This window comes from Diplodia seriata, assembly GCF_021436955.1.
Source record: "Diplodia seriata strain FDS-637 chromosome Unknown scaffold_1, whole genome shotgun sequence".
Lineage (NCBI taxonomy): Eukaryota > Fungi > Ascomycota > Dothideomycetes > Botryosphaeriales > Botryosphaeriaceae > Diplodia > Diplodia seriata.
This window is the reverse complement of record NW_027117308.1, coordinates 2,184,286-2,206,415: the sequence shown is the minus strand read 5'-3', so window position 1 is coordinate 2,206,415 and position 22,130 is coordinate 2,184,286. Positions and strand designations below refer to the sequence as shown.

At 56.4% G+C, this 22,130-nt stretch overlaps 7 protein-coding genes across 7 annotated transcripts; 6 read left to right on the top strand and 1 right to left on the bottom strand.

The window, feature by feature from the left end:
* Positions 1 to 1,749: 1,749 nt before the first annotated feature.
* Positions 1,750 to 3,989, top strand: SLS55_000655 (uncharacterized protein; the record flags this gene model as incomplete). The annotated part of the gene is made up of 7 exons (XM_066772165.1): positions 1,750 to 1,862; positions 1,930 to 2,214; positions 2,269 to 2,403; positions 2,456 to 2,838; positions 2,887 to 3,432; positions 3,488 to 3,653; positions 3,713 to 3,989. 7 exons carry the CDS (start codon positions 1,750 to 1,752, stop codon positions 3,987 to 3,989), a joined length of 1,905 nt encoding a protein of 634 aa, XP_066637444.1.
* A 790-nt stretch (positions 3,990 to 4,779) lies between these two features.
* On the top strand, positions 4,780 to 5,890 carry SLS55_000654 (uncharacterized protein; the record flags this gene model as incomplete). Its single annotated transcript, XM_066772164.1, has 2 exons — positions 4,780 to 5,303; positions 5,362 to 5,890. The coding sequence occupies 2 exons, from the start codon at positions 4,780 to 4,782 to the stop codon at positions 5,888 to 5,890; spliced, it is 1,053 nt and encodes a 350-aa protein (XP_066637443.1).
* A 418-nt stretch (positions 5,891 to 6,308) lies between these two features.
* On the top strand, positions 6,309 to 7,392 carry SLS55_000653 (uncharacterized protein; the record flags this gene model as incomplete). Its single annotated transcript, XM_066772163.1, has 4 exons — positions 6,309 to 6,336; positions 6,416 to 6,825; positions 6,889 to 7,051; positions 7,130 to 7,392. The coding sequence occupies 4 exons, from the start codon at positions 6,309 to 6,311 to the stop codon at positions 7,390 to 7,392; spliced, it is 864 nt and encodes a 287-aa protein (XP_066637442.1).
* Positions 7,393 to 8,908: 1,516 nt separating this feature from the next.
* On the bottom strand, positions 8,909 to 10,753 carry SLS55_000652 (uncharacterized protein; the record flags this gene model as incomplete). Its single annotated transcript, XM_066772162.1, has 1 exon — positions 8,909 to 10,753. The coding sequence occupies one exon, from the start codon at positions 10,751 to 10,753 to the stop codon at positions 8,909 to 8,911; it is 1,845 nt and encodes a 614-aa protein (XP_066637441.1).
* Positions 10,754 to 11,454: 701 nt separating this feature from the next.
* SLS55_000651 (uncharacterized protein) lies at positions 11,455 to 12,804 on the top strand (the record flags this gene model as incomplete). The annotated part of the gene is made up of 1 exon (XM_066772161.1): positions 11,455 to 12,804. One exon carries the CDS (start codon positions 11,455 to 11,457, stop codon positions 12,802 to 12,804), a length of 1,350 nt encoding a protein of 449 aa, XP_066637440.1.
* Positions 12,805 to 13,401: 597 nt separating this feature from the next.
* Positions 13,402 to 14,190, top strand: SLS55_000650 (uncharacterized protein; the record flags this gene model as incomplete). Its single annotated transcript, XM_066772160.1, has 2 exons — positions 13,402 to 13,534; positions 13,583 to 14,190. The coding sequence occupies 2 exons, from the start codon at positions 13,402 to 13,404 to the stop codon at positions 14,188 to 14,190; spliced, it is 741 nt and encodes a 246-aa protein (XP_066637439.1).
* Positions 14,191 to 14,475: 285 nt separating this feature from the next.
* On the top strand, positions 14,476 to 21,113 carry ESP1 (separin protein; the record flags this gene model as incomplete). Its single annotated transcript, XM_066772159.1, has 2 exons — positions 14,476 to 17,630; positions 17,681 to 21,113. The coding sequence occupies 2 exons, from the start codon at positions 14,476 to 14,478 to the stop codon at positions 21,111 to 21,113; spliced, it is 6,588 nt and encodes a 2,195-aa protein (XP_066637438.1).
* Between the last annotated feature and the right edge of the window lie 1,017 nt (positions 21,114 to 22,130).

Below are 22,130 nucleotides of genomic sequence, written 5' to 3'. Positions count from 1 at the left end.
TGGCAACGATGGTGCAGCTAGAAGACTTGTTGCTGACGGACTGGCTCGACCGCTATCACGATTGCTGAGAAAGGTGATCATGTACTGCAAGCTTGAGCTCGGGTGGCGTCCTTGACGGCAGCACGGTCCCATTGGCGGGCGCCGCAACATGTCAATGTCTTCGTCATCGGAAAATCGATTTACATCAGTACAGTGTTGTAACTAAGAGACACAGTCTGCTGTGAAGCGATCAGCTTGACATATTCATATATGCATTGTTCTACCCGTTGATGCGAAACTCCATTTTTGATCGTCTTGTGATGGTGCTTCGATGTTTGGATTATTGGGAGTGGTGACAGTGGTGCTTGAGTCTAATGGCTGTCTACTGCAGACACTACGTTAGTGTACAAGCAGGCTCACTATAGGTGATACATAGTCCATGGTGGTCGTCTGCGACTGGTGGACGGCTCGGCTTCGCTTCTGCTTATTCCGATTTTCCGACCCATGACTGGCTTCGGACAAACAATATCCTGGGCTGACGTTCATTTTAGATGCAGATGGTACACTCCATTCCGTACCACACAACTGACGCGTGGGCACCTTCGGCTTGGTACGTGGAATCGGGGAGCGCGAACCCAGCTCGCGGTGTCGGGACCGATGCAGGGGCAAGAAAGCTTCGGCGTCGAGAGGCCGCCCTTGCTTGCGGAGCTCACAATTGAATCCGACGTCGGATATGGTGTGTCGGCCAGCGCCGACGGCAAGTCGAGACCGGAAGCGCATGGCGTGAGATTGCGAAGGCTCGGCACGGCTTAGAGCTGAGGAGGCCGAGTGCTTACACGGCAGAAGAAAAGTCAAGACGAGGCCTTCGTATCTTTGCCCAATGGCTTGCATGAGTCGCCGCGCTTTTGGTCTGGGGCCCCGTGGGCAAAGGGGGCCCGAGCGCGGTTGCTTAGCCCGGAAAAGGAATCTCCGCCGCCTTCCTCCACGGTTGCCAAACGTCAGGCATCCAGCTCGAATCGTTTACCGTCAGTGTCGACGTCTGACGGCTCCGCAGATGTGCCGAGGCCATGAATCGGTGCAGCTATCCTGCCTCGTGGCCAACGCCATCCTGCGTGGCTTTGTGCCGTGCTTTGACGGCCTAGCACATGCATCCCGCCAGCGTTGCAGCAGGCCAGCCACAGATCCGCCCCCACTACTGACGCCCGCAACAGTCAACCGTCAGCCAAAATGCCTAGTCGGCCAGGGCGGAGACGTGAACGGAGAGACGCCTTTTCCACCCTCAGCTTGCTCTCCACACCCCAGAGACGGACCACTCCGAGCGGGGCTAGATCACCTTTCCATCCCCGGCCCTCCACGGCTTGGCAAGGCTTGGAACCAAGACGGCTAAGCCCGACCGAGGCTCGCGCTCCCCGGGTTCGGCCAAAGCTGTTGTGAGACGCGCCTGTACGACATGCAGCCCGCCGAGACGCTTTCACTCCTCACCGCCGGGCTGGTCTTTGACTCTCGCCGCCAGGGATCGCCTGCCCCGGCTCCAGTCCGCTTTGGGCATTCCGCGTAACCGTGGCTGAAAGGATTCTCTTGTGCCCAGCCAGCCTCGAGGCTGTTTTGGGTCCGTAGCCCGGACGGCATGGCTGCGCCAGATCGCCAGGCTTTGCGGCGCCGGTAGGCATATAATGCGGCGGAGGGGAGCTGGGGCCTGCTGTGTTTCTGCTCCCACGTTTCTTCTCTTTATCCCGGCTGCCATCAAAGTGGTCAGTGACTCTGCCAACCATGACGGAGAAGATCGAGGCAAAGGACGAGATCTACCACGAGGAGGCCGTCGCCGGCGAGGGTCGCCGAGCCACCATCACCTCCCTTACTCTGGCCAAGAACCTCGACGCCAAGTGAGCTTCGCCAGGACCCGCTTCGCCGAGGCGCAAAGCTTTCGCTCAGCACTGACAAGAAATCCAGGGTCGCAAATCCTCTTGCCGACATTCCGCACGATGATTTGATGAGAAATGTCGAAGAATTTGCTCGCGAAAAAGACCTCGTCGACCTCACCGACCACCTGAAGAAGGGCGCCCTGATCGCTCAGAATCCGTCAAGATGGCAGGAGGTCGAGGGCATAACCGAAGAGGAGCAGTTCTTGCTGCAGCGGGAACACGACCACAAGTGGAAGCATCCGTTTGCTCTGTACTTCACCATCGTCGTCTGCTCCATTGGCGCTGCCGTCCAGGGCTGGGACCAGACCGGATCGTGAGTGAAGGCAGCTCGCCTGTCCTGTTATGGATTTCGCTGACAGTAGTGCAGCAACGGTGCCAATCTCTCCTTCCCTCAAGAATTCGGCATCGGTCATGGCGAGGACAAGAGCCACCCCAACTACACTCGTGACAGTTGGCTCGTTGGTGTTGTGAACGCTGGGCCTTATATCGGATCTGCTTTCATGTGAGCTTGCTCCTTTCGCCAAGGCTTACTTTTGCTGACATCCTACTCTCAGTGGCTGCTGGCTTTCGGACCCCTGCAACTTCTACTTCGGTCGTCGCGGTACCATCTTCATCTCGGCTGTCTTCTGTGTCCTCACCCCGATCGGAGGTGCTCTCTGCCAGACTTGGGCCCAACTCTTCATCACGCGTCTTCTCATGGGTATTGGTATGGGCTTGAAGGGTGCCACAGTGCCCATCTTCGCTGCCGAAAACGCGCCTGCCAGAATCCGCGGTGCCCTTGTCATGTCGTGGCAGATGTGGACCGCATTTGGAATCTTCTTGGGGTTCTGCGCAAACCTTGCGGTGTACAAGGTCGGCAAGATTGCCTGGCGCTTGCAGATCGGCTCTGCCTTCCTCCCTGCGGTTCCGTTGGTGTTGGGTATCTTCTTCTGTCCCGGTAAGTGTTAAACGTCGCGCTCAGGGGGGCCTGGCTGACCCGACACAGAATCGCCGCGTTGGTATATGAAGAAGAACCGATACCGCAAGGCGTATGAGTCTCTTCTCCGGCTCCGCTTCCATCCCATCCAGGCTGCCCGCGACCTCTACTACATCCACGCCCAGCTCGAGCTCGAGGCCGCCATTGTCGGCAAGTCCAACTACCTGACCCGATTCGGCCAGCTCTTCACCATCCCCCGCGTCCGCCGCGGCACTCTAGCCTCCTTCACCGTGATGATCGCCCAGCAAATGTGCGGAATCAACATCATAGCATTTTATTCGAGCACCGTGTTTCGGGAGGCGGGGGCGAGCGAGAGCGAGGCGTTGATTGCGTCGTTCGGATTCGGCCTGGTTAACTTCGTCTTCGCTTTCCCGGCTTTGTGGACGATTGACACGTATGGCCGTCGTACTCTGTTGTTGTTCACGTTCCCGCAGATGGCGTGGACGCTTCTGGCGGCCGGTTTCTGTTTTTATATTCCGAACGACAGCAAGGCCCATCTTGGCATGGTCGCCTTCTTCATCTACATATTCGCTGCGTTCTACAGCCCTGGAGAAGGTAAGCATTCGAGAAGCGCATGTATAAAGGGTGGTGGCTGACTGACCAACCGTAGGTCCGGTGCCGTTCACGTATTCGGCCGAGTGCTTCCCACTCTCGCACAGAGAGGTCGGTATGGGCTGGGCAGTGGCAACGTGCCTTTTCTGGGCTGCCGTTCTCTCTATTTCGTTCCCTGCCATCCTGCAGGCGTTCGGGTCTACAGGCGCATTCGGCTTCTATGCGTAAGTTTTTGTCTTTTTTGTCTTTTTCTTTTTAGACAAGCTTGCTGACCTGTATGCAGTGGCCTCAACGTGGTAGCCTTCTTCATGATCTTCCTCTTCGTACCCGAAACCAAGCAGCGCACGCTCGAGGAGCTCGACTACATCTTCGCGGTGCCGGTCCGCAAGTTCATCTCGTACCAGCTCAACACGGCGCTGCCGTGGTGGATCAAGCGCTATGTGCTCTTCCAGAAGAACGCCAAGCTCGAGCCGCTGTACCACTTTGACAAGGGCTTTGAGGGCGCCGAGCCGGACTCGTCATCGGACAACGAGAAGACTGTTAAGGAGACTGGGATCTAGAGGCAAGTTGAGCTTGTTTCACGCTAGAGGATGGTTCGGTCACACGGAAACCTCTGCTTTTCTGCCGAAAGGTATCTCGGTTGGATGGATCGGTATAGGGAACAGATTGACACGGGTCTGTGTAGAGGGAGCGATGAGCGGGGACGCGGGATACTGCAAATGCATTTGCGGCGGGAATGCAAGAGAGCCCTACTAGTCAGGAGTCCACAGTAAAGATACCACGTAGCAATGTTAAATGACCTATCGCATAATGCTCGTCTCTCGAAGATACGTTGAATGTTAAGCGTGTGGAATAATGCCGTATCACGACGTTGGAAGCGGGGTGGTGGCTGCTTACGAACAGGGCTGACTCGTTTTACTGATCAGCGCAGGCTTACTAACTAGCTATGTCAGGACCTCGCAAAGTAATCAGGCGAGCATCGAGATGGAGGATGTGGAGAGAGGGCGGTGGTGTTGCGGGGCACCCCTGACTCGGCTCGACCAATGACGTAGTGCTTTCCGTTAACTAATCACCGCCGCTCGCATTTCGCAGCAGGTGGGGTATGTCGAACCACAGCCGTAGCTTCGATTCCTGCAGGGATGCACCAAGCTACTACCGCCAGTGTTCCTTTCTTTTAAAAGCCCATCTGCCCCGCGCAATTGATGCCGCAGTCATCTCCGGAAGCTTCAACTGATCGGTCAATTCCAATTCCAACTCCAATTCCTCCTCTTCTCAAACCGCAGAGCTTTTCCGTAAGCTGCCAGACACCACCCCTTGCTTCCTTTGCTGACCATTCCAGATCTTCTCACCATGTCCGGAACCATGAAGGCCATCAAGATCCAAGGCGAGGGTAAGGCGTCCGTCGTCGACGCGCCCATCCCGCAGCTGCGCCCGGGCACCGCCCTCGTCAAGACGGAGGCGCTCGCGCTCAACCCGACGGACTGGAAGCACATCGCCTTCGTCGGCGGCACCGAGGGCTGCACGGCGGGCTGCGACTACGCGGGCGTGGTGCAAGACGTCGGCCCGGGTGTGACGTCGATCAAGAAGGGCGACCGCATCGCCGGGTGGACGCACGGCGGCAACCAGAACAACAAGGAGGACGGCTCGTTCGCCGAGTACCTGGTCGCCAAGGAGGGCATCGAGCTCAAGATCCCCGAGGGCGTGAGCTTCGAGGAAGCAGCCACGCTGGGTGTGGGTATTTCTACCGTCGGCCAGGGCCTGTACCAATCGCTCCAGCTGCCGCTCCCCAGCAAGCCGGCCAGCGAGCGCTTCCCCGTGCTCGTGTACGGTGGCAGCACCGCTACGGGTGCTCTGGCTATTCAGTTCGCCAAGCTGTGAGTCTTTCCCGTTGATCAAAGTAAGAGAACAAAGGCGCTGACACGAGACAAACAGTTCCGGCCTCGAGGTCATCGCCACATGCTCGCCGCGCAACTTCGACAAGGTCAAGTCGCTGGGCGCCGACGCCGTCTTCGACTACAACTCGGGCACGGTGGGCGCCGACATCCGCAAGCACACGGACAACAAGCTCTACCACGCCTTTGACTGCATCGCCGAGGGCAACTCGGCCGAGATCTGCGCCGCCGCCCTCTCGTCCGACAGCGCCGCAAAGAAGCCTGTCTACAGCGCGCTGCTGTACATCGAGCTGCCGCGCAAGGACGTCGAGGCCAAGTACACGCTCGGCTACACCATCTTCGGCGAGGAGGTCACCAAGCCCTTCATCCCCAAGACGCTGCCCGCCAACCGCGAGGATTACGAGTTCGGCTGCATGTTCTGGCGTCTGTCGGAGAAGCTGCTGTCCGAAGGCAAGTTCAGCGTTCACACGCCCGATGTCAGGGGCGGTGGCCTGCAGGGCGTGCTCGAGGGCCTGGAAGAGCTGAAGTCGGGCAAGGTCAGCGGGAAGAAGCTGGTGTACAAGCTGTAAGCGAGGGGCAATGGATTCCAGTCGGTGACAGTTTTTTCAAAAATTGGCCATAGGACAATCTAATAATGAGACATGAAAATACTGCGATGAAACGAAAGATCAGACTGGCAAACGTGAAGCTGCATTTGCTTACCAATAGGCATGCATGCAGAGGGGAACGTGGGGCAAGGATGACGTAAATACGGAGCTAGGCGGAGATAGGAAACAGCTATCTCGAGAGCTGCATGCTGTCCTTCCATGCCATCAGCAATGATGCTTTTTGCTCACGCCGGCCATGCACTAAAGCCGTTGCTAAAATCCATGACGGCACTGTCTGCTGATATCCCCGGGTGAGGCAGTGGTTATTTAAACCATTGACCTACCTCGCCCTCCGCAACTCCACTCCCCCTTCGGAACCTCAGCACTAACATCCACAATCATGGCACCACTCGTCTTCTTCATCACCGGTAAGCCATTGAGCCCCTCGGAGCCGATAAGCGCAACGAGGAAGGACGTCACGCCCTAACACGCCTCCCCCACACACAGGCACCTCCACCGGCTTCGGCAACGAGTACGTCAAGATCTGCCTCGCCAACGGCCACAAGGTCGTCGCCACGGCGCGCGACGCGTCCAAGCTCTCCTTCGCCGACGTCGCCGACGCCTCCCACCTGCTGCTCACCGACCTCGACGTGACCAAGAAGGCGTCGATCGACGCCGCGTTCCGCGCCGCGCTCGACAAGTTCGGCCGGGTCGACGTCGTGTGCAACAACGCGGGGTACGGCCTGTCCGGCGCGTTCGAGAGCCTGTCGGAGAAGCAGATCCGCACGCAGATGGAGGTCAACTTCTTCGGCCTGATCGACGTGACGCGCCGCGCGATGGAGGTCATGCGCGACGAGCAGAAGCCCGCGGGCGGCGTCATCCAGCAGGTGACGAGCATCGGAGGCCAGAGGGGTGTGGTGAGTTTTTCTTGCCCCCGAACAGTGTGTTCAGTTTAGGACGCATGGAATGCTGACTGGTAGAGTACGCAGCCCCTGTTCTCGACGTACTGCGCCTCCAAATGGGCGGTCGAGGGCTTCACCGAAGCCGTGTCCAAGGAGGTCAAGCCCGAGTGGGGCATCAAGTTCACGTGCATCGAGCCTGGTGGATTCAGGACGGACTGGGCGGGCAGGAGTATGGACTTCGGTACGTTGATTTTTGCTTCCTTCCTTTTCCTTCTCCGCTTTCTTTTACGCTTGAGGGCTAACGTTTGGTCTGGAAAAGGCGAACCTCACCCGGCATACGAGCACCTCAACGCCAAGGAGATCATGGGCAAGCGTCACGGCACCCAGGCGGGCGACCCGAAGAAGGGCGCTCAGGCCTTCTACGACCTCGCCGTCATGCCCGACCCGCCGCTGCGCTGCATCGTCGGCACCGACGCCTACTCGGCCATCAACGAGAAGCTGGATTCGTACCGCGAGAGCGTGAAGAAGTACGAGAAGCTGAGCAACAGCACTGACGTCGACGGGTACAAGAAGCCCGAGTAAGGCACCCTCTTCTCCGAGTGATATAATTTCACGATCGAGAGAAACCCGTCGATGCTATATCTAGATGATATGCATGATATTCTTTCAAATTTACTGCATCAACTGTGATACAAGGGATGCTTCGCATGCTCAAACCAATTTATGGACCCCGGAGTAAAGGGGAAATTTCTCCTCCCTAGTTTCAAGACCAGTATTGTCGAAAATCGTCCGGGTAACTGCTTTTACTTTGGCTGTAAAGGATGCTCCGTTCTTCATTGTATATTCAATTGAAAATTTCCGGATGCATATGTTGGCGTTGATCCTCTTGCCAAGTGCACAGTTGAAGACAACATCTGGACATGAGATGTGAGATATATCCACTTTTTCCTACGCGGACAGTTGAAGCTCATCTCCCAATATAGATGCCAATTTTTACGTTATTTTTTCGTAGACAGTCGAAGCAAACGTCCAGACGTCAATGTGATTTCTAAACCCGTACAAACACGTCCAGCCACGGGATTCCGCTGCCTACGGAAGTATCGTCCAGTATCGTCCAACATCGTGAGAGTGATGTGACTGGGCTCAACGCATTCATGAACCACTACGCCTCAGGGCCGTTCAGCTCATAACTGACAAGACGTATGTAGACGGTGCCTAAGTGCTACGAAACACTTTTTTGTGGAATTCCCATAAGCAACGAAATGCCGGCCGTTGTTCATCTGTCCTACGGGACACATCCTTTTCCTTGCCATCCGCTTGGCCTTTACAATGAAGGTTGCGACATCCGGTTCCCAGTGACAAGATGTCATCGAAAGTTCGAAGTGAATGGTTCAAGAAGAAAACACAAGCTGTTTCAAGCTAGGAAGAGTGTTATTAAAAGAGAGAAAAAATTGGAAACTAGTGAATCATTTCTGATCGCCACTGCAACACTCGTAGCTGGTCAATGAGGGGTGAAACAGATAAAAAGACGAAAGTCTGAAGCTTTTTCCAGAAATACTTGCCAGCTACATGTGAATATTTGGGCCGAAGCAAAATGTCGAGTGTGTGAAGAACACAGACTCCGACGTACGTATGATATATCGACAAGAATAACCATGAAAAGGGGTATAAGATGGTGCGAAAGAGAAAAAGGGAAAAGGTTAGGCAACGAGACCCCACAGCTATTCCCCCATTCAAGAACGACCATGGTGGAGAGGGCCAACGAAAGCACCCGAGAGCCAGTGCCTGCCGATGCATGAACGCCTGGCCCTGTTCTGCTTCCGGATCAGAGACATGGACGGATGCATCCAACCAATAAATATCCCTGCGCGATCCGGATAACAATTCTCGTCCTCCTCGCTTATGCATTCCCGCATCGCTCAATCACGCAGTCATTTCCCCACGAAGAAACCGGGAAATCCTGCAGCCCATCACACCACGACCAACCGGGGAAAGGGGAGAGATTAAACCCCTCAGCAACCAGAGAGGGGAGAGGTGGGGGAGCCACAAACGACGAGACAACACACCGTCGGCATCTTCCGCTACTCTTCCTCGTCCTTCAACGGAATCCGGAAGCGAACATGGAGCTTTCGCCGTACCCTGTCCCTTCTTCCTCTTTCAGCACCATGGCCATGTCGGCATCGCAATCCGGAGCTATTCCATCGCCCCCAGAAATGCCGCCGCCACCAGCGGAGCAATTCCAATCCCAACCCGCCACCCACGGGCCATCTCCATGCGCTTCAACGGCCATTCGCCCCCCTCCCTCACCACCATCCCCACTCATCTGCAGCACCGTACTGGTCAGCCCCACCGGACCACTCTCCGCCGGCGGGCTCGCCAACTGGCGTTGCTGCGGCTGATGCTGTTGCTGTTGCTGCATCGCTAAACCGGCCACCGATCCCCCTGCCCCTCCCCCTCCTTCCAAAAGCGAAAATCGCGGATCCCACGCACCCATTCCTCCCACTGCATCGGCATTGTACATGTCCACCACGAGGCCGTTTACGCGTGCCAGCTCGCAGTACCTCTGCTCCAGATGCGTGTTCCACCGCCTCACAAACCCGTTGCGCGCTTCCACGAAGGCGTCGAGGTCAACGTTCTCGCGCGCGACGCGCGCCCGGTGGAGGAAGTTGTCTGCGCCGGAAGGCAGCATTTCGGAACAGTCTTGGCCACCGATGATGGAGGATGAGAGGATGAGCGAGGCGCATTCGAGATAGACGCGCTTGAATGCCGAGAACATGCGCGCGATGGGTGGCTTGGGCGGGATGGGTTCTGCGCTGGCGGTGATGGACTCGAAGACGTGTTTGTAGGATAAGAATTCAGTGTAGCTGTTGGATTGCTGCTGAGTGCGGGTGCTGATGGGAATGAGCCTGTCTGTGAGGGGGCAGGTCCATGGAGGTGGTAGGATTGGTTCTCCGGCTTCTGTTGCTGCTCCTGCGGCGGCGGCGGCGGCGGCGAGTTCGGCAGCGACTGAGGAGTAAAACGGAGATGAAGTGTTGCTTCTTTTGGAGGGTGTCTTATAGCGGGAGAAGAAGGGCATGCCTGTGTAAGGCGGTTCGAGGAGGGGCCGGGTGATATTTCGGAGGGACATGAGGGGCTGGGTGATGAGCTTGAAGTTGGCAAGTGCCTTGGTCGGCGTCCAGCTGTCGAAGCGCGAGCAGACGACGCGGACGGTGAGTTTGTGCAGGTTCTGTGCGCGTGCAAGATAAGGCAGGATGGCCGAGATGCTGTCGCGTAGGTCGTACATCTCGACTTCTTCGGACCAGCCTTGCAGCCCGCCAGAGTTCACGACGGATACTTCGAGCTTGATGTTCTTGACGCGCGAGAAGTTAAGCTGCTGGCGGATGTCTAGAAGTTTGCTGACTTGGCTCTCCGAGTCGTCATCGCCGCGGTGCTCAGCGCCGCAGGGGCGGTAGAGGTAGCGGTTGCTGATGGTGGCCCCTTGCTGGCCAACCTCGATATGAAAGGTGGTGCTGGCGTATAGGTGGTCCTGCGCCTCGGAACCGATCTGTTTGTTGACCAAAAGCAGGGGGAGGTAGTCCTGGAACCTGTCTGACGGGTGGCTGCTGAGCACGGCTCCTGATTTCAGAAAATACTTGTATACTTCCATGCGTAGCTCGACGGGAAGCCTGAGGAAGTGACATGGCCCCTGAGGGGTGTTCACGTGTTCAGGACACAGCTCGAAGTAGGGCGGCGGCGGATCGTAGACGAAGCGGCGTTTGCAGCGCGCGCCAGTCTTCACATCGACGAGGTACTGGCAGGAGCCCGGGCGGAGCAGCTGGTCACGATGCTGGTGACAGGTGGGGAGGTAGCCGGGTTCGGCAATCTTGGCCTTGTTGGCGCATCGGCGGTTGGTCTTTTTGCTGGTGCCCCAGCAGATATCGGCGGGGGTCACGGAGGAAGCCATGCCGGCGCATGCGTGCGGCTCTGGGAGCGAGCGGCGGCCGGAGGGGTTTAAGTAAACGACGAGCGGCTGCGTTGAGCCCCAAAAAGCTGGGGTAGCGATCGACGTGGACACATGCAGTCGCTGTGTCACGGGCGCGCGGATTCCTGCAAGACGCTGGTTTCCGCGGGAGCCGACGGGTTACACGGCGTGGGTTTCAAAACCTCCATGCGTCAGGAGCAGCGGGCGTGGAGTCGTATATCTAGGGCGCGGGCTGGGGCGGCCTCGCGAGGGTTTGGTTTCGGAAACAGCAGGCCCACTCGGCTGGCGCCGGGCATTTATGTTGTGGGCAGGCTGCACACTTGCCTCTTTGGCCCTGCTGCGTTGCAGGATGCGAGTAATCTCATGCAAGTCGCGCAAGATGCTGCGCAGCCAAGCACACCTATGCATCCACCCTCAGGCCAGCAAACGGCCCGCGAGCCAGCGGCACGTGACTGTCAGCACTGCGGGAACCAGGGCAGGCGCGAGGGGAACCGCCAAACGGGCAGCCGGCGTCATCTGGCTGATAGGCTGCACCGGTCCGCCGTCGATCGCACAGCTAGCCAGATAAGCCCACGTAAAGAGCGGAGTAAGCCGGACGCATTGGGCGCACATTTAACCAGACGCTCTGCAATCACCATGGTTTCCCTGCATCGCATGACCGCTCTAGTAGTTGTCGTTTGACCATGGTCGCTTCCGCAAGCGACTCGGCCGCCGGGCCTCCTTCCAAACCCTTCACTGTCGCCATCGTTGGCGGCGGCCTGGGCGGCGTCGTCCTGGCCATTGCTCTCCTCGCCCAGCGGGTCCCTGTCCACATCTACGAGGCGGCAAAGGGCTTTGGCGAGATTGGTGCTGGCGTCGCCTTCGGTCCCAATTCTGTCCTCTCGCTTGGTCTGGTCTCGCCAGCATTGCTCCAAGCCTACGCCAAACATGCGACATGCAACGCTTCCGCCAGACTTCAGAGCACCTTCCTCTCCGTTCGCTACGGCATGTCGGCGGACGCCAAGGGAGCGCGAGAAGCGACAAGTGGGGGCAACGAAGCCCACTGCCCAGGCGAATGGTGCTTTGATTTGAACAGCGATGGCTGCGGTCCCACTTCGACCGGATTTCCGACGAGATGCTGTGTGCACCGCGCCAAGTTCCTGGAAGAAATCATCAAGCTGGTTCCCGCCGGCACAGCCTCTTTCAGCAAATCCTTGACGAAAATCGATGAACCCACCGTTGGGGGCGGCGGCGTGCGGCTGCATTTCTCCGATGGCACGTCCGCAACCGCTAGCGCCGTCATTGGTTGTGATGGCATCAAGAGCAAGGCGAGGCTCTTTGTCCACGGACCAGAAGCCCAGCCGATGTACACGGGCGACTATGCATACCGAGCCATGGTGCCATCCGACGCGTTTGAGAAGACCATGGGTCGCGAGCTGACCTTGAACGGCCAGATGTACGTGGGACGAGGGGGATATATCATAACTTATCCTGTTGAACATGGCCGCCTCGTCAACATGGTCGCCTGTCGATGCAAACCCGGCAGCACATGGGGTCATGAATCCTGGCTCCTGCCGTCCACTGAGGAAGAGATGAGAGCCGAGCTACAAGGTTGGCACCCGCGGCTGATCGAGTTGTTTTCTGCATACAGTACCAAAGACAAGTGGGCGCTGTTTGACTACCCACACCAGAAGCCATACTGCCGCGGCCCGGTTTGTCTCTTGGGAGACGCAGCCCATGCAGCGGCGCCGCATCTCGGAGCTGGAGCGGGGCAGGCCATGGAGGACGCTTATGTCTTAAGCCGTCTCCTAGGAAAAGCGGATAAGGCGGAGGATTTGCCCAACATGTTTCAGGCATATGACGCTGTCCGCAGGCCGCGGACACAGCAGATCGTGCAGTGGAGCAGGCTGAGCGGACGTGCGCTTGCTTGTCTGGAAGAGGGCGTCGGAGACGACTGTGCAATGATCGAAGCCGTGTCGAACCAGAGATTCAGGGCGGTGTGGGACGAGAACTTGGAGAGGGAGTTGCAGAAGGCGACGGCTCTATGTACGTAGGTAGCCGGTGGCACAGGAGCCCTAATTATCTCGCCAATTATTCCCGGAAGCGGGCAATTCTGGTTCTTGGGAAGGTCAAACGGGCCGTTCCTCTCGAAGCGTCTTGCCTCCTGCGCCACCTCGTCTGTCGTCCATGGCGAAAAAAAAATTGGGGGCGCCCGCGGCGAGAGAGCCTTTGGAGGTGGGGAAGGGGGAAAAAACCCCGAAAAGCTTCGGGAATGCCGAGTTGGCGCTGCGACAAAGCAGCATTACCCCGACTCGACGTTCGGTGGCACAGCCATTCGGTTCCTGGGCAAAGCCGTTCCATTTCGGGCCGTTCCTATGGTGTCGACTACTTTCCTACCGGATTTTATTGAGGCGACAATCAATTTGGAATCCTGCGGCACGGTCAAGCCGGGCCCTAGTGCAGCGCACCGGCTCTACACGTAAGCGCCCGCTTGCTCCCCCCTAGCCTTCATAACATCACTCCTGTTCGCAAATCGGCAGTGTGGAGCCCGTGCCACGCCCGACATATAGCCCTCCTTACGTTCGCAAGATCGTCCAGCGCAAAAGACATTTTCCTCACCGGCGGTGGACGGCAAACGTTCGCAATCAGACATGGCCACCAGCACGACACACTTCGACGAAGACGCAGCAGCCTGGGAGGCTGATCCAGCCTGCCGCAGCTGCTGCGAGCTGGCGTACAAGGCTCTTCTGCAGCACGTCCCGCAGTTCCAGCCAGGGGTGAAGAGTACGCGTGACCATCGTATCTAAGTCGGCTGGCGCTAACATGCAACAGAGCCCGATGTTATGGAAGTGGAATGCGGAAGCGGCATCCTGTCCGCGATGCTGGCGCCGCATGTCCATACTCTCACTGGGACCGACATTTCCGAATCAATGGTCGCCGCTTTCAACGCGAATGCTGCCGCGCGAGGCGCAGATCATACGGAGGCCGTCCGTTTCGACATAGCCAATCCGGACTTTACCGTTGCACCGGCGGCGGTCGCCCGGCTGATACAGAAGGTGGACGGCAAGGCAGCGGAGGAGCCTGTGCGATGGGATTTGCTCGTCAGCAATACGCTCTCCCATAACTTCGCCGACATGAACCAGTGGCTGCAGATTTCATATTTCTGCCTGGCGCCGGGTGGAAGTTTGGCGATGATCGATTTCGAGAATACTGCGGCCGATGCGGCACTGTTCCATGTGCCAGGGAAGCAGGGAAATATAGCAATGCCTGGCCTGAAGCCTGATGAGATTGCGAGGCTCCTGGAGGACGCGGGATTCGAGGATGTATCGGTCAAGAGGGCGTTCTCGTTGGAAAAGGCTGTGGACCCAGAGGGGGCAGGCGGGCGGACGTCGATCGATCTTCCATTTGTGATATGTCAAGGCACCAAGCCGTTGCGGTAGCACAGCTCAATTGAAACGGGATTTCCGATGCGCAATGCGACACGCAAATTTGTGGGGAGTGAGGGCGACGACACGAGATGGACGCGGGTGAGCGACAAGCGGGCGCAGGGCGTTGCTCGGCCAACCCCGGCGTTAGCGGCCGCCGTCTGCGGCTCTTGCGCACAGCCTAGCAACAGCAACAGCAACAGCAACAGCACTCCGAACCCCACGTCTTGCACCCGCCATTCCCATGAGTTTTGCCTGCTACACCACACGCTCTCCGTCGCCCTCGCACACCTCACCATAATGACGGCAACCAGCGCAAAGCCCGTGCGCCCCGACCTCCAGGCCCTCAAACAGGCTCTTGCCCGCCACCAAACATGCTCCGATGCTGCCGTGCAAGCTCTTCAGGAGCTGCTAGGTGCTGCTGGCAAAACCACTAGTGTCCAAGGCAAAGAAAACGTCAAGCCGAGGACTGCTCGGACGCAGGATGCGAAGACTACTAGACCACGGTCAAAAACGAAGACGAAAACCGACGCGGAAGCCCCTCCCGCCCTCACCCCACGCGAGAAATTCCTCCTCGCCACTGAAGTCGTCAATTCTTCTCTAAAGGCTCTTAGTGATGCCTCAAAGCTCCAGCCGAAATCTCACTCCCGCGTCGCTTCGACAACGGCACAGACTCAGCGCTCGCGCGCCGCATCGACCACCTCGGATTCGAAACGGCCTCCTGCCCAGAGAGCACTCAGCCAAATATCGACCGAAACTATCAACGCATCAGGAAAATCTGGAGCTCCTGCCAGCGTGGTCGCTGTCGCCGAGTGCGCGCGGTTGGCGTTCGCATACTTGAGGACCTCGGAAGCATGGAAGACTTCAGGGAAAGATATGCCGGCCTTGCAACTGGAAACTGGCATGTTGTCGCTGGTCGGGAAACTGCTTTCCAACGGCTTGGATGCTCTGGCTGTTAAGGAGCTTCGTGTTTTAAAGAGGCGGTTGGAGAGTCAGCTGCGTCCGGTGAAGGAGGGACCTGAGAATGGAAGAAATGACGGCGAGCAGATGGAGAAAGAGACGCTGGCGAGCTTACTGGACTTTGGGCAGATCGATATGGCCAGCCCAGCCTTACAGCTCACCCTTAACCATCAGCTTTCCGTCTTGAAAATCATTTGCTCCAGCAAGCGTCCGTCAACCATTGAGTCCGCCTTCAAATGGCTCCAGACCTCTTCCCATTCGTCCCCTATCAACATCCTCTTACACCTTGCCGACAGACCTGGACACAAAGACAAAGCCGCACGCCAATTGGAAAGCGTCGCCCAGATGCTGCTCTCCCTATGTCCCAGCATATCAAGCTCCGAAGACTCCCGCGCTTGTGATGTGGCTATAAGTCCATCTGCGGATATTGCCTTTCAAATCCAGGCCCTAGCGTTTGACGCGCGTTCGAAATGGTGGAAACTCTCGAGCCATCAGGGAGATGCCCAAAAAGAACTCCTCGAGCCCTTCTCGAAGTGTGTTGCAGCCTTTTCAAGGCGGTCTAATTCGCCGCCATCGGAAAAGTACAGCCTAGCAAGTACGAAGCTAGAGATTTTGGAGTGCGCCACTGGAGTCAAAGCGAGGGATCGAAGTATGTGCACGGTCATGAGTTCATTGGCCCAGTCTGCTGAATTGGGGGAGATCGCTATGAGGTGGATCAGGAACCAAGCTGCATCCTCGAATGGCCGTCAGGCTTCAGATGCAGCTCAAGCAGCATCTTGCGTTCGGATCGCAACATTATCCCTCGACAACCAGTCTCCAAGCGGGGAGACTGAGGATATTCACGCGAACATCGACTCCGCTCTCAAAAGCTTGGGAGGAAGCCTGAGGGGTGATTCCACCGATCTGGATACTTTGTTGACAGAGGTCTCTGGACTGAGAAGAGCGGCAAGCAAGACTTTGGTCGAAAGCAAGCCGGATGTTCAGGTGAAATGTTTCTCCATCATCTCTACATGCACCCATTTTCTAGCCAGGTACATTGGAACAGCACCAACCGAGGGGTCAGGGTCAGACCCGCAGGCCCTTATCAGACACACGGAAAGGCTTCAAATCGCGTCTAAAACTGTCAAGGGATTCACGGACTCTGTAACAGCATGCTGCAAATTCCTCATATCGACGGAATCTGTCAATTGGGATGGTTTGGACCGCATGCTAGAAGACTGTCGATTTATCCTTGGCCAACTCGAGACGCTGTATCTGGACAACCCTAAGCAACTGCAGCAGTTTTCTGCCAGTCTCGGGCGACCTTTTGTCAAACTTTCGGGTCTCTATTGGTTATTGTTCGCGTATTTCAGGAAAAAGGCACCTTCCGGTGAAGCTTTGCTCCAATCGCTACAAAAGTCCGTCGACATCCTCCTAGACCGCCCGGAGGAAGACAAGAGCTCAGGCGTCCTCCTCTTGAAGCTTGAAAAATCCGCAGAAGTACTTGAAGAGATGCGCAAGTATGAGGACGCTGAAGAGGCCTATTGCAACTCCATTCGCACGCAAGTTGGTTCTGGTGTGCTCCGAGAAGCGGCAGAGAAGGCTTCGTCTGGGTCATTCCAACAGGCGATGCTAGAGGGTAGGTTAGCAACTTTTTTGAAAACGGCAACCTCTCTCCACCTTCTCCTACTCCGACAGAGCGAAAGGAGTGGCAACAAAGTCCTTCACTTCGATCTAGAAGAACTCGAGCCGGTCGAGAGAGCAATACTCTTGGAAGTGCAGCTGGTGCTGTGCTGTGAAACGCACGCAAAGTCCCGGAAGTCAAACGCTGCGCTCAACAAGTCTATCCGCGACCTTGTTCGGTTGCTCTTGGAAATTTACGATATCTCTCAATATCCTCTACGACGCCAGCGGATTGCCACCCATGTCCTGCGGCTGGGAGTAGAATGTCAGGAAGTCATCGGCCAGGAACTGTTTTCCGAAGTTGTCGCATGCAATGTTGAGGTTGGATCCTCTCTTCGTCTTGACGCAGGCCTCAGTCAGTATCAGCAGCACTACGCAGCATCTCACCAAATGAGCATTGCTCTATTGAAATGTCCACCGTTGGTCGATGAGGTACAGGAGCCCATTCGCTCCTGGCAAAACATCTTCGATCACGTCGATTCATGGGCTCAATTAGCAACATTCGTCGACGCGTTTGAAGCCTGGATGTCACAGCTTCAGATGGTATCCGACTTTTTGGGTATGAAAAGCATGGACTTCCTAAGGGTGCCGGTCCTGTCGACCATGTGTAAGGCCTTGGAGCTGCAAGAGCCTTTGGATTTTGGCAAGTTGGTTCAAGCACTCGCCAGTCTGGGTGCACATTACGCGCGCCTTGGATACTCAGGAAAGGCCGGCACCGTTCTGGCTAAGGCTCAGGGAATTTTGGAAACCGGATCTGTGCCAGCTGAAGCTGTTCTGCAGTGGCATCTGGCTTATGCCGAGTATATGCTGGTTCTCGGCAATCTTGACAAGTGGTATGAACTTCCAAGGTGCTCCCCAGATGGTCCACGCTAACCATTCACAGTGCCGAAACATTGTCTGCAGCACGTGAGCTTGCCGAAAGCGATCCCGTTATATCGTCAATGTCGGCGCCCAAGGCATCCTTCTCGACCAAGCTTCGACACTATAGGCTGCTTTCCGAGGCCTCTCATGTCTACTCCCTTCTCTCTCTAAGCTCGGGGTATCCTAGCGAGGCCCTGGCATATGCCAAGCAGTGCGTCAATCTGAACAGGAAGATCTGGCTCACAGTGGAAAACAGTAAGCCGAGGAGCGACTTAAAGGGGCCCACCCACCCTGATGGGGGAGCTGAAGAAGTGGCCAGCGGAGGAAACGTGGCCCCGATTACAACGTCCATGACTCACGGAGCACTCACCGGTGCTGCATTCTGGTCCTTTGTGCCCTCCATATTCCGCGGACTCTCTCAGCTTGCCAGCATTTTCGCTCACCAAGGAATGCTACAAGAAGCTGTCTACTTCTCGGAGCAAGCATCCAGGATCGCGGCTGCTGTGGAAGCAGATTCTCTTATAGTCCAGAATCTCAGCCATAGTGCGGAGATCTACCTTGAGAGTAACAGGCTGGAGGATGCTATGAACTGCTTGGAAAAGGCTGGTGCCAATGCCAAGCAGCTCTCTTCAAGCATTGACCTTGCGCGATTCCACACGACTGGTGCTCAGCTCCGCCAATTGATGGACAAAGACGATGATGCAGTTGAAGAGTATGACAAGGCCAACAAGATCATCCAGGATCTCTCCGATTCTGGTTTCATACAAAACCTGGAAAAGCTCTCCAACAGCGAAACCGAAATTTCGAAGAAGATGTCCAACATGAAGCTGGAGGATGAGCCATCGAGGACCCGCAAAGCTCCTGTAAAGACGGCGAGAGCTAAAAAGACAACTACGAGAACGGCGACGAAGGCCACAGCCCGGAAGGTTGCTGCCATTGTCAGTGTGCCAGAGGAGCCACAAAAAACGGCGCATGCATGTCCTGCACTCGAAGGTATCCAGGCAACCATTATCTGCCGCAAGGCTTCCTTGCTTCTCGCAAGAGACCGCCTTTCAGAGGCTGTCGTTTTGATCGAGGAAGCAGCAGGATTGAATCTCGGCCAGGAGGCCGCAGTTCAGCACCAGTCTACCCGTTTCCGGTCACTTATGTCTGAGGCCATGAGGGAGATCGCAGCTGACTTCACATTTAACGCGCTCCCTGAATCTACAATCTCTTTTCCTGCTCTCTCTAGAGGTGATCGCAAACTCTCTGAGCCATCTCAGGCAAGGCCCTCTTACCTATCCATCGCCGATACCCCGTCGCCTATTGTGCCTGTCGCCAAGAAGGGCGCAAAGGGAAAGAAGTCCTCTAAAGAAGATGTTTCCACCCTCCTCAAGAAGGCGCGCGACTGCATTGCCGAGGTCCAGAGCCAAGCAGTGCACACATCGTCAACATCGGCGGTGCAGCGTGTGTGTAGCATGCTTAACGAAGTCACCATTCTTCTCTCCGCCACCACACCCAAGGGCGCGAAGGGCTCTCTGCATCCTCTTTATGCTGCGTATCTCACGGAGCTCCCGAAGACGAACGCGTCTAAACTCGAACAGGAGGCTGTTTCAATTGAGCACCAGAAGGTCAACCGCGAAACCCTTCTGGGCTGGCCTGGGGCCGCAGATGGCCAGGAAAAGCCACTTCAACTTACTGCCGCTGACTTTCAAGCCGACTATGTCAATATCATTCCTCAGGGCTGGACGGCCGTTTCGTTGTCCTTGAACGAAGCGCAAGACGAGCTCTACATCACGCGCTATGTGCCCTGGCAATCCCCTTTCATCTTGAGACTTCCTATGGCTCGCCACAACTCCCGCGACATGGATGAAGAGATCTTCGGCTTCGAGGAGGGCAAAGCTGAGTTGAAGGAAATTATCGAGCTTTCGGACTTCAGCACGCGGCACGTTCCAGACTTGAGCAAGAAAGGAGCCAAGACAGGTTGGTGGGCTGAGCGTGAGGCTCTCGATGCTCGCCTGGGCGATCTACTTGCGAACATTGAGAACATCTGGCTTGGTGGCTTCCGCGGCATTTTCAAGAAGAAGGGCAATAGGGCTTCGCTCAGCAGGTTCTCCAAGAGCTTTGAGAACATTCTGGACAGACATCTTCCCAGCCGGCAAGGCAAGGGAACGAAGTCGAAGACGAGTCTGGACTGGAGAATCCTGGAGCTGTTTGCGGGGCTTGGCAATCCGGAGGATGGTGTGGATCTGGATGAGCCACTCATGGACCTAGTCTACTTCGTCGTGGACATTCTGCAATTCAACGGCGAGAGGAACGCTTACGACGAGATTGACTTCGACTCGATCATCATCGAGATGCTCGACGCCTTACGGTCATTCCATGAAGCAGCAGAGCCAATGCCGAACCAACACACCATTCTCATCCTGGACAAGAACCTCCACGCCTTTCCGTGGGAGTCTCTGCCTTCGCTACAATCACTCTCCATCTCCCGTCTCCCTTCAATGTCCGCGCTACGTGAGCGTCTAATCGCCGCACGCGCAAGCAAACAGCACATCAGCCCCTCTTCCTCTTCAGACGACGAGGACGCAACCGACGATGTAGTCAGCGGCGGCCACCACATCGCCATCTCGACCCTCACAGGCACAAGCGTCCTCAACCCCGGAGGCGACCTCACGCGCACCCAGGAAACGCTCGCCCCGCATGTCAAGGCAACGCCGGGCATGTGGCACCATCTGATTGGCCGCGTCCCGGATGAGACGACGCTCGAGACGTCGCTCGCAAAGAAGGACGTCCTGCTCTACTTCGGCCACGGCAGCGGCGCCCAGTACATCCGTGGCCGCACCGTCAAGAAACTGCTCTGCAGCCGTCGCGAACATGCATTATCATCAACCCCCCGTCGAACTTCTTCTTCCCCTTCTTCTTCTCCGGATGCAGAGGAAGAAGAACAAGGGCAGCAACCGCCGCCGCCGCCGCCGTCGCTGGCGACCTCGCTCCTCTTCGGCTGCAGCTCCGCGCACGTCACCGACAACGGCGCCTTCGAGCCCAGCGGCATGCTGTGCGCCTACCTCACCGCCGGCGTGCCCGCCGTGCTCGGCATGCTGTGGGACGTCACGGACAAGGACTGCGACCGCTTCGCCATCGCGACGCTGCAGCGGTGGGGGCTGTTCGAGAAGGAGGAGGAAGAAGTGGAACAGCAAGATGATGATGATGAACTAGCGGCGCCGAAGACGCCGGGGAGGAGAGCGGCTTCGCGCTCGAAAACGCCTAGTAAGAGCCGCAGTCGGAGCAGGGGTGCCGCTCAGACGCGGAAGGAGAAGATGAAGGGGAAGGATGCCATTGGGGGCCGTCGGAAGGGGGAAAGGAGAATAATGGGCTTGGACGAGGCCGTGGCGAAGAGTAGGGGGGCGTGTTATTTGCGGTATCTGAACGGCGCCGCGGCGGTGGTGTACGGGATCCCGGTGTTTTTGGAGTAATGATGACCAAATGATTGTACGTATTCTTTCTTATCTTGGTGGGAAGGTCTAGGGGCCTCTAGCTAAGGGGTCGGGTGCGGCCGGGTGATGGGATTGGTTTCTTGGGATTAAGGGTGTGCTTTTTTTTTTTTTTCCTCCATTAATTCGATTCACTTCATCGTTCACCATCGTTGACCGTGCTATGTCTACGTTCATCGGGCGGCATGATAGAGAGCGAAGGGTTTCATTGCAATTTTCTTCTTCCAAACGTTCAGGCATAAGTGTCCGAGTTGCGACTGTCGGTGTTCATGTCGGCTAGGGCACGGCGGGTGACGAAAGAAATTGCCCACCAGCATCTACCCCAAAAAGAAATTCTACATGGGATGGGTAGTTGAATACAAGTTCCGGACGTAAGTAAAGGATTTAATTTACGCAGTTATGTCAAGACTTTGTATTCAACTGCCTACACAAAAATCTCAATACGGAATCTGTGTTGTGGGCAATGCAATTTCCTGTCGTCACCCGCCATGAGGGTGAGGCGGTAGGAAGGTTAGCCGTCGAAAGTGGCCCTGCACAAGAACTACTGGTAAATGGCGAGGCTTTGCACCAGGAATCGACGTTTCAGGTCTGGTTTAGAGAAATAGCAAGGAGTTTAATGATCCTTATAGTTATACTCTTAGAACAATAGCAGCAGTAAATTACTCGTTCGAGCCGAGTGACTAGGTCCTGCAAAGTAGTCCTGTCTCACTATCAGAAATTTGAGTCTTGTCGAATGGGGATCAGCATTTGATCTGCGCTTCGAAGATGATTTAGTTTTTGATTTGACGCCACCAAGCAGACGAGCGAGCACCGCCACCGCTCGCTTTTGGCAGTCACATGATGCGCCATGACATGTTCACTGAAGCCTGACTAGTATCCATACAAGACTAAGGAGAGGAAACACCAGGCCATACTTTTTAGTTCTACACATCAGGGCAGTATTGACGTAAGAAATATATTTACCTGGACCCTCCTCTCCCTACTGACCCTTCATGCATC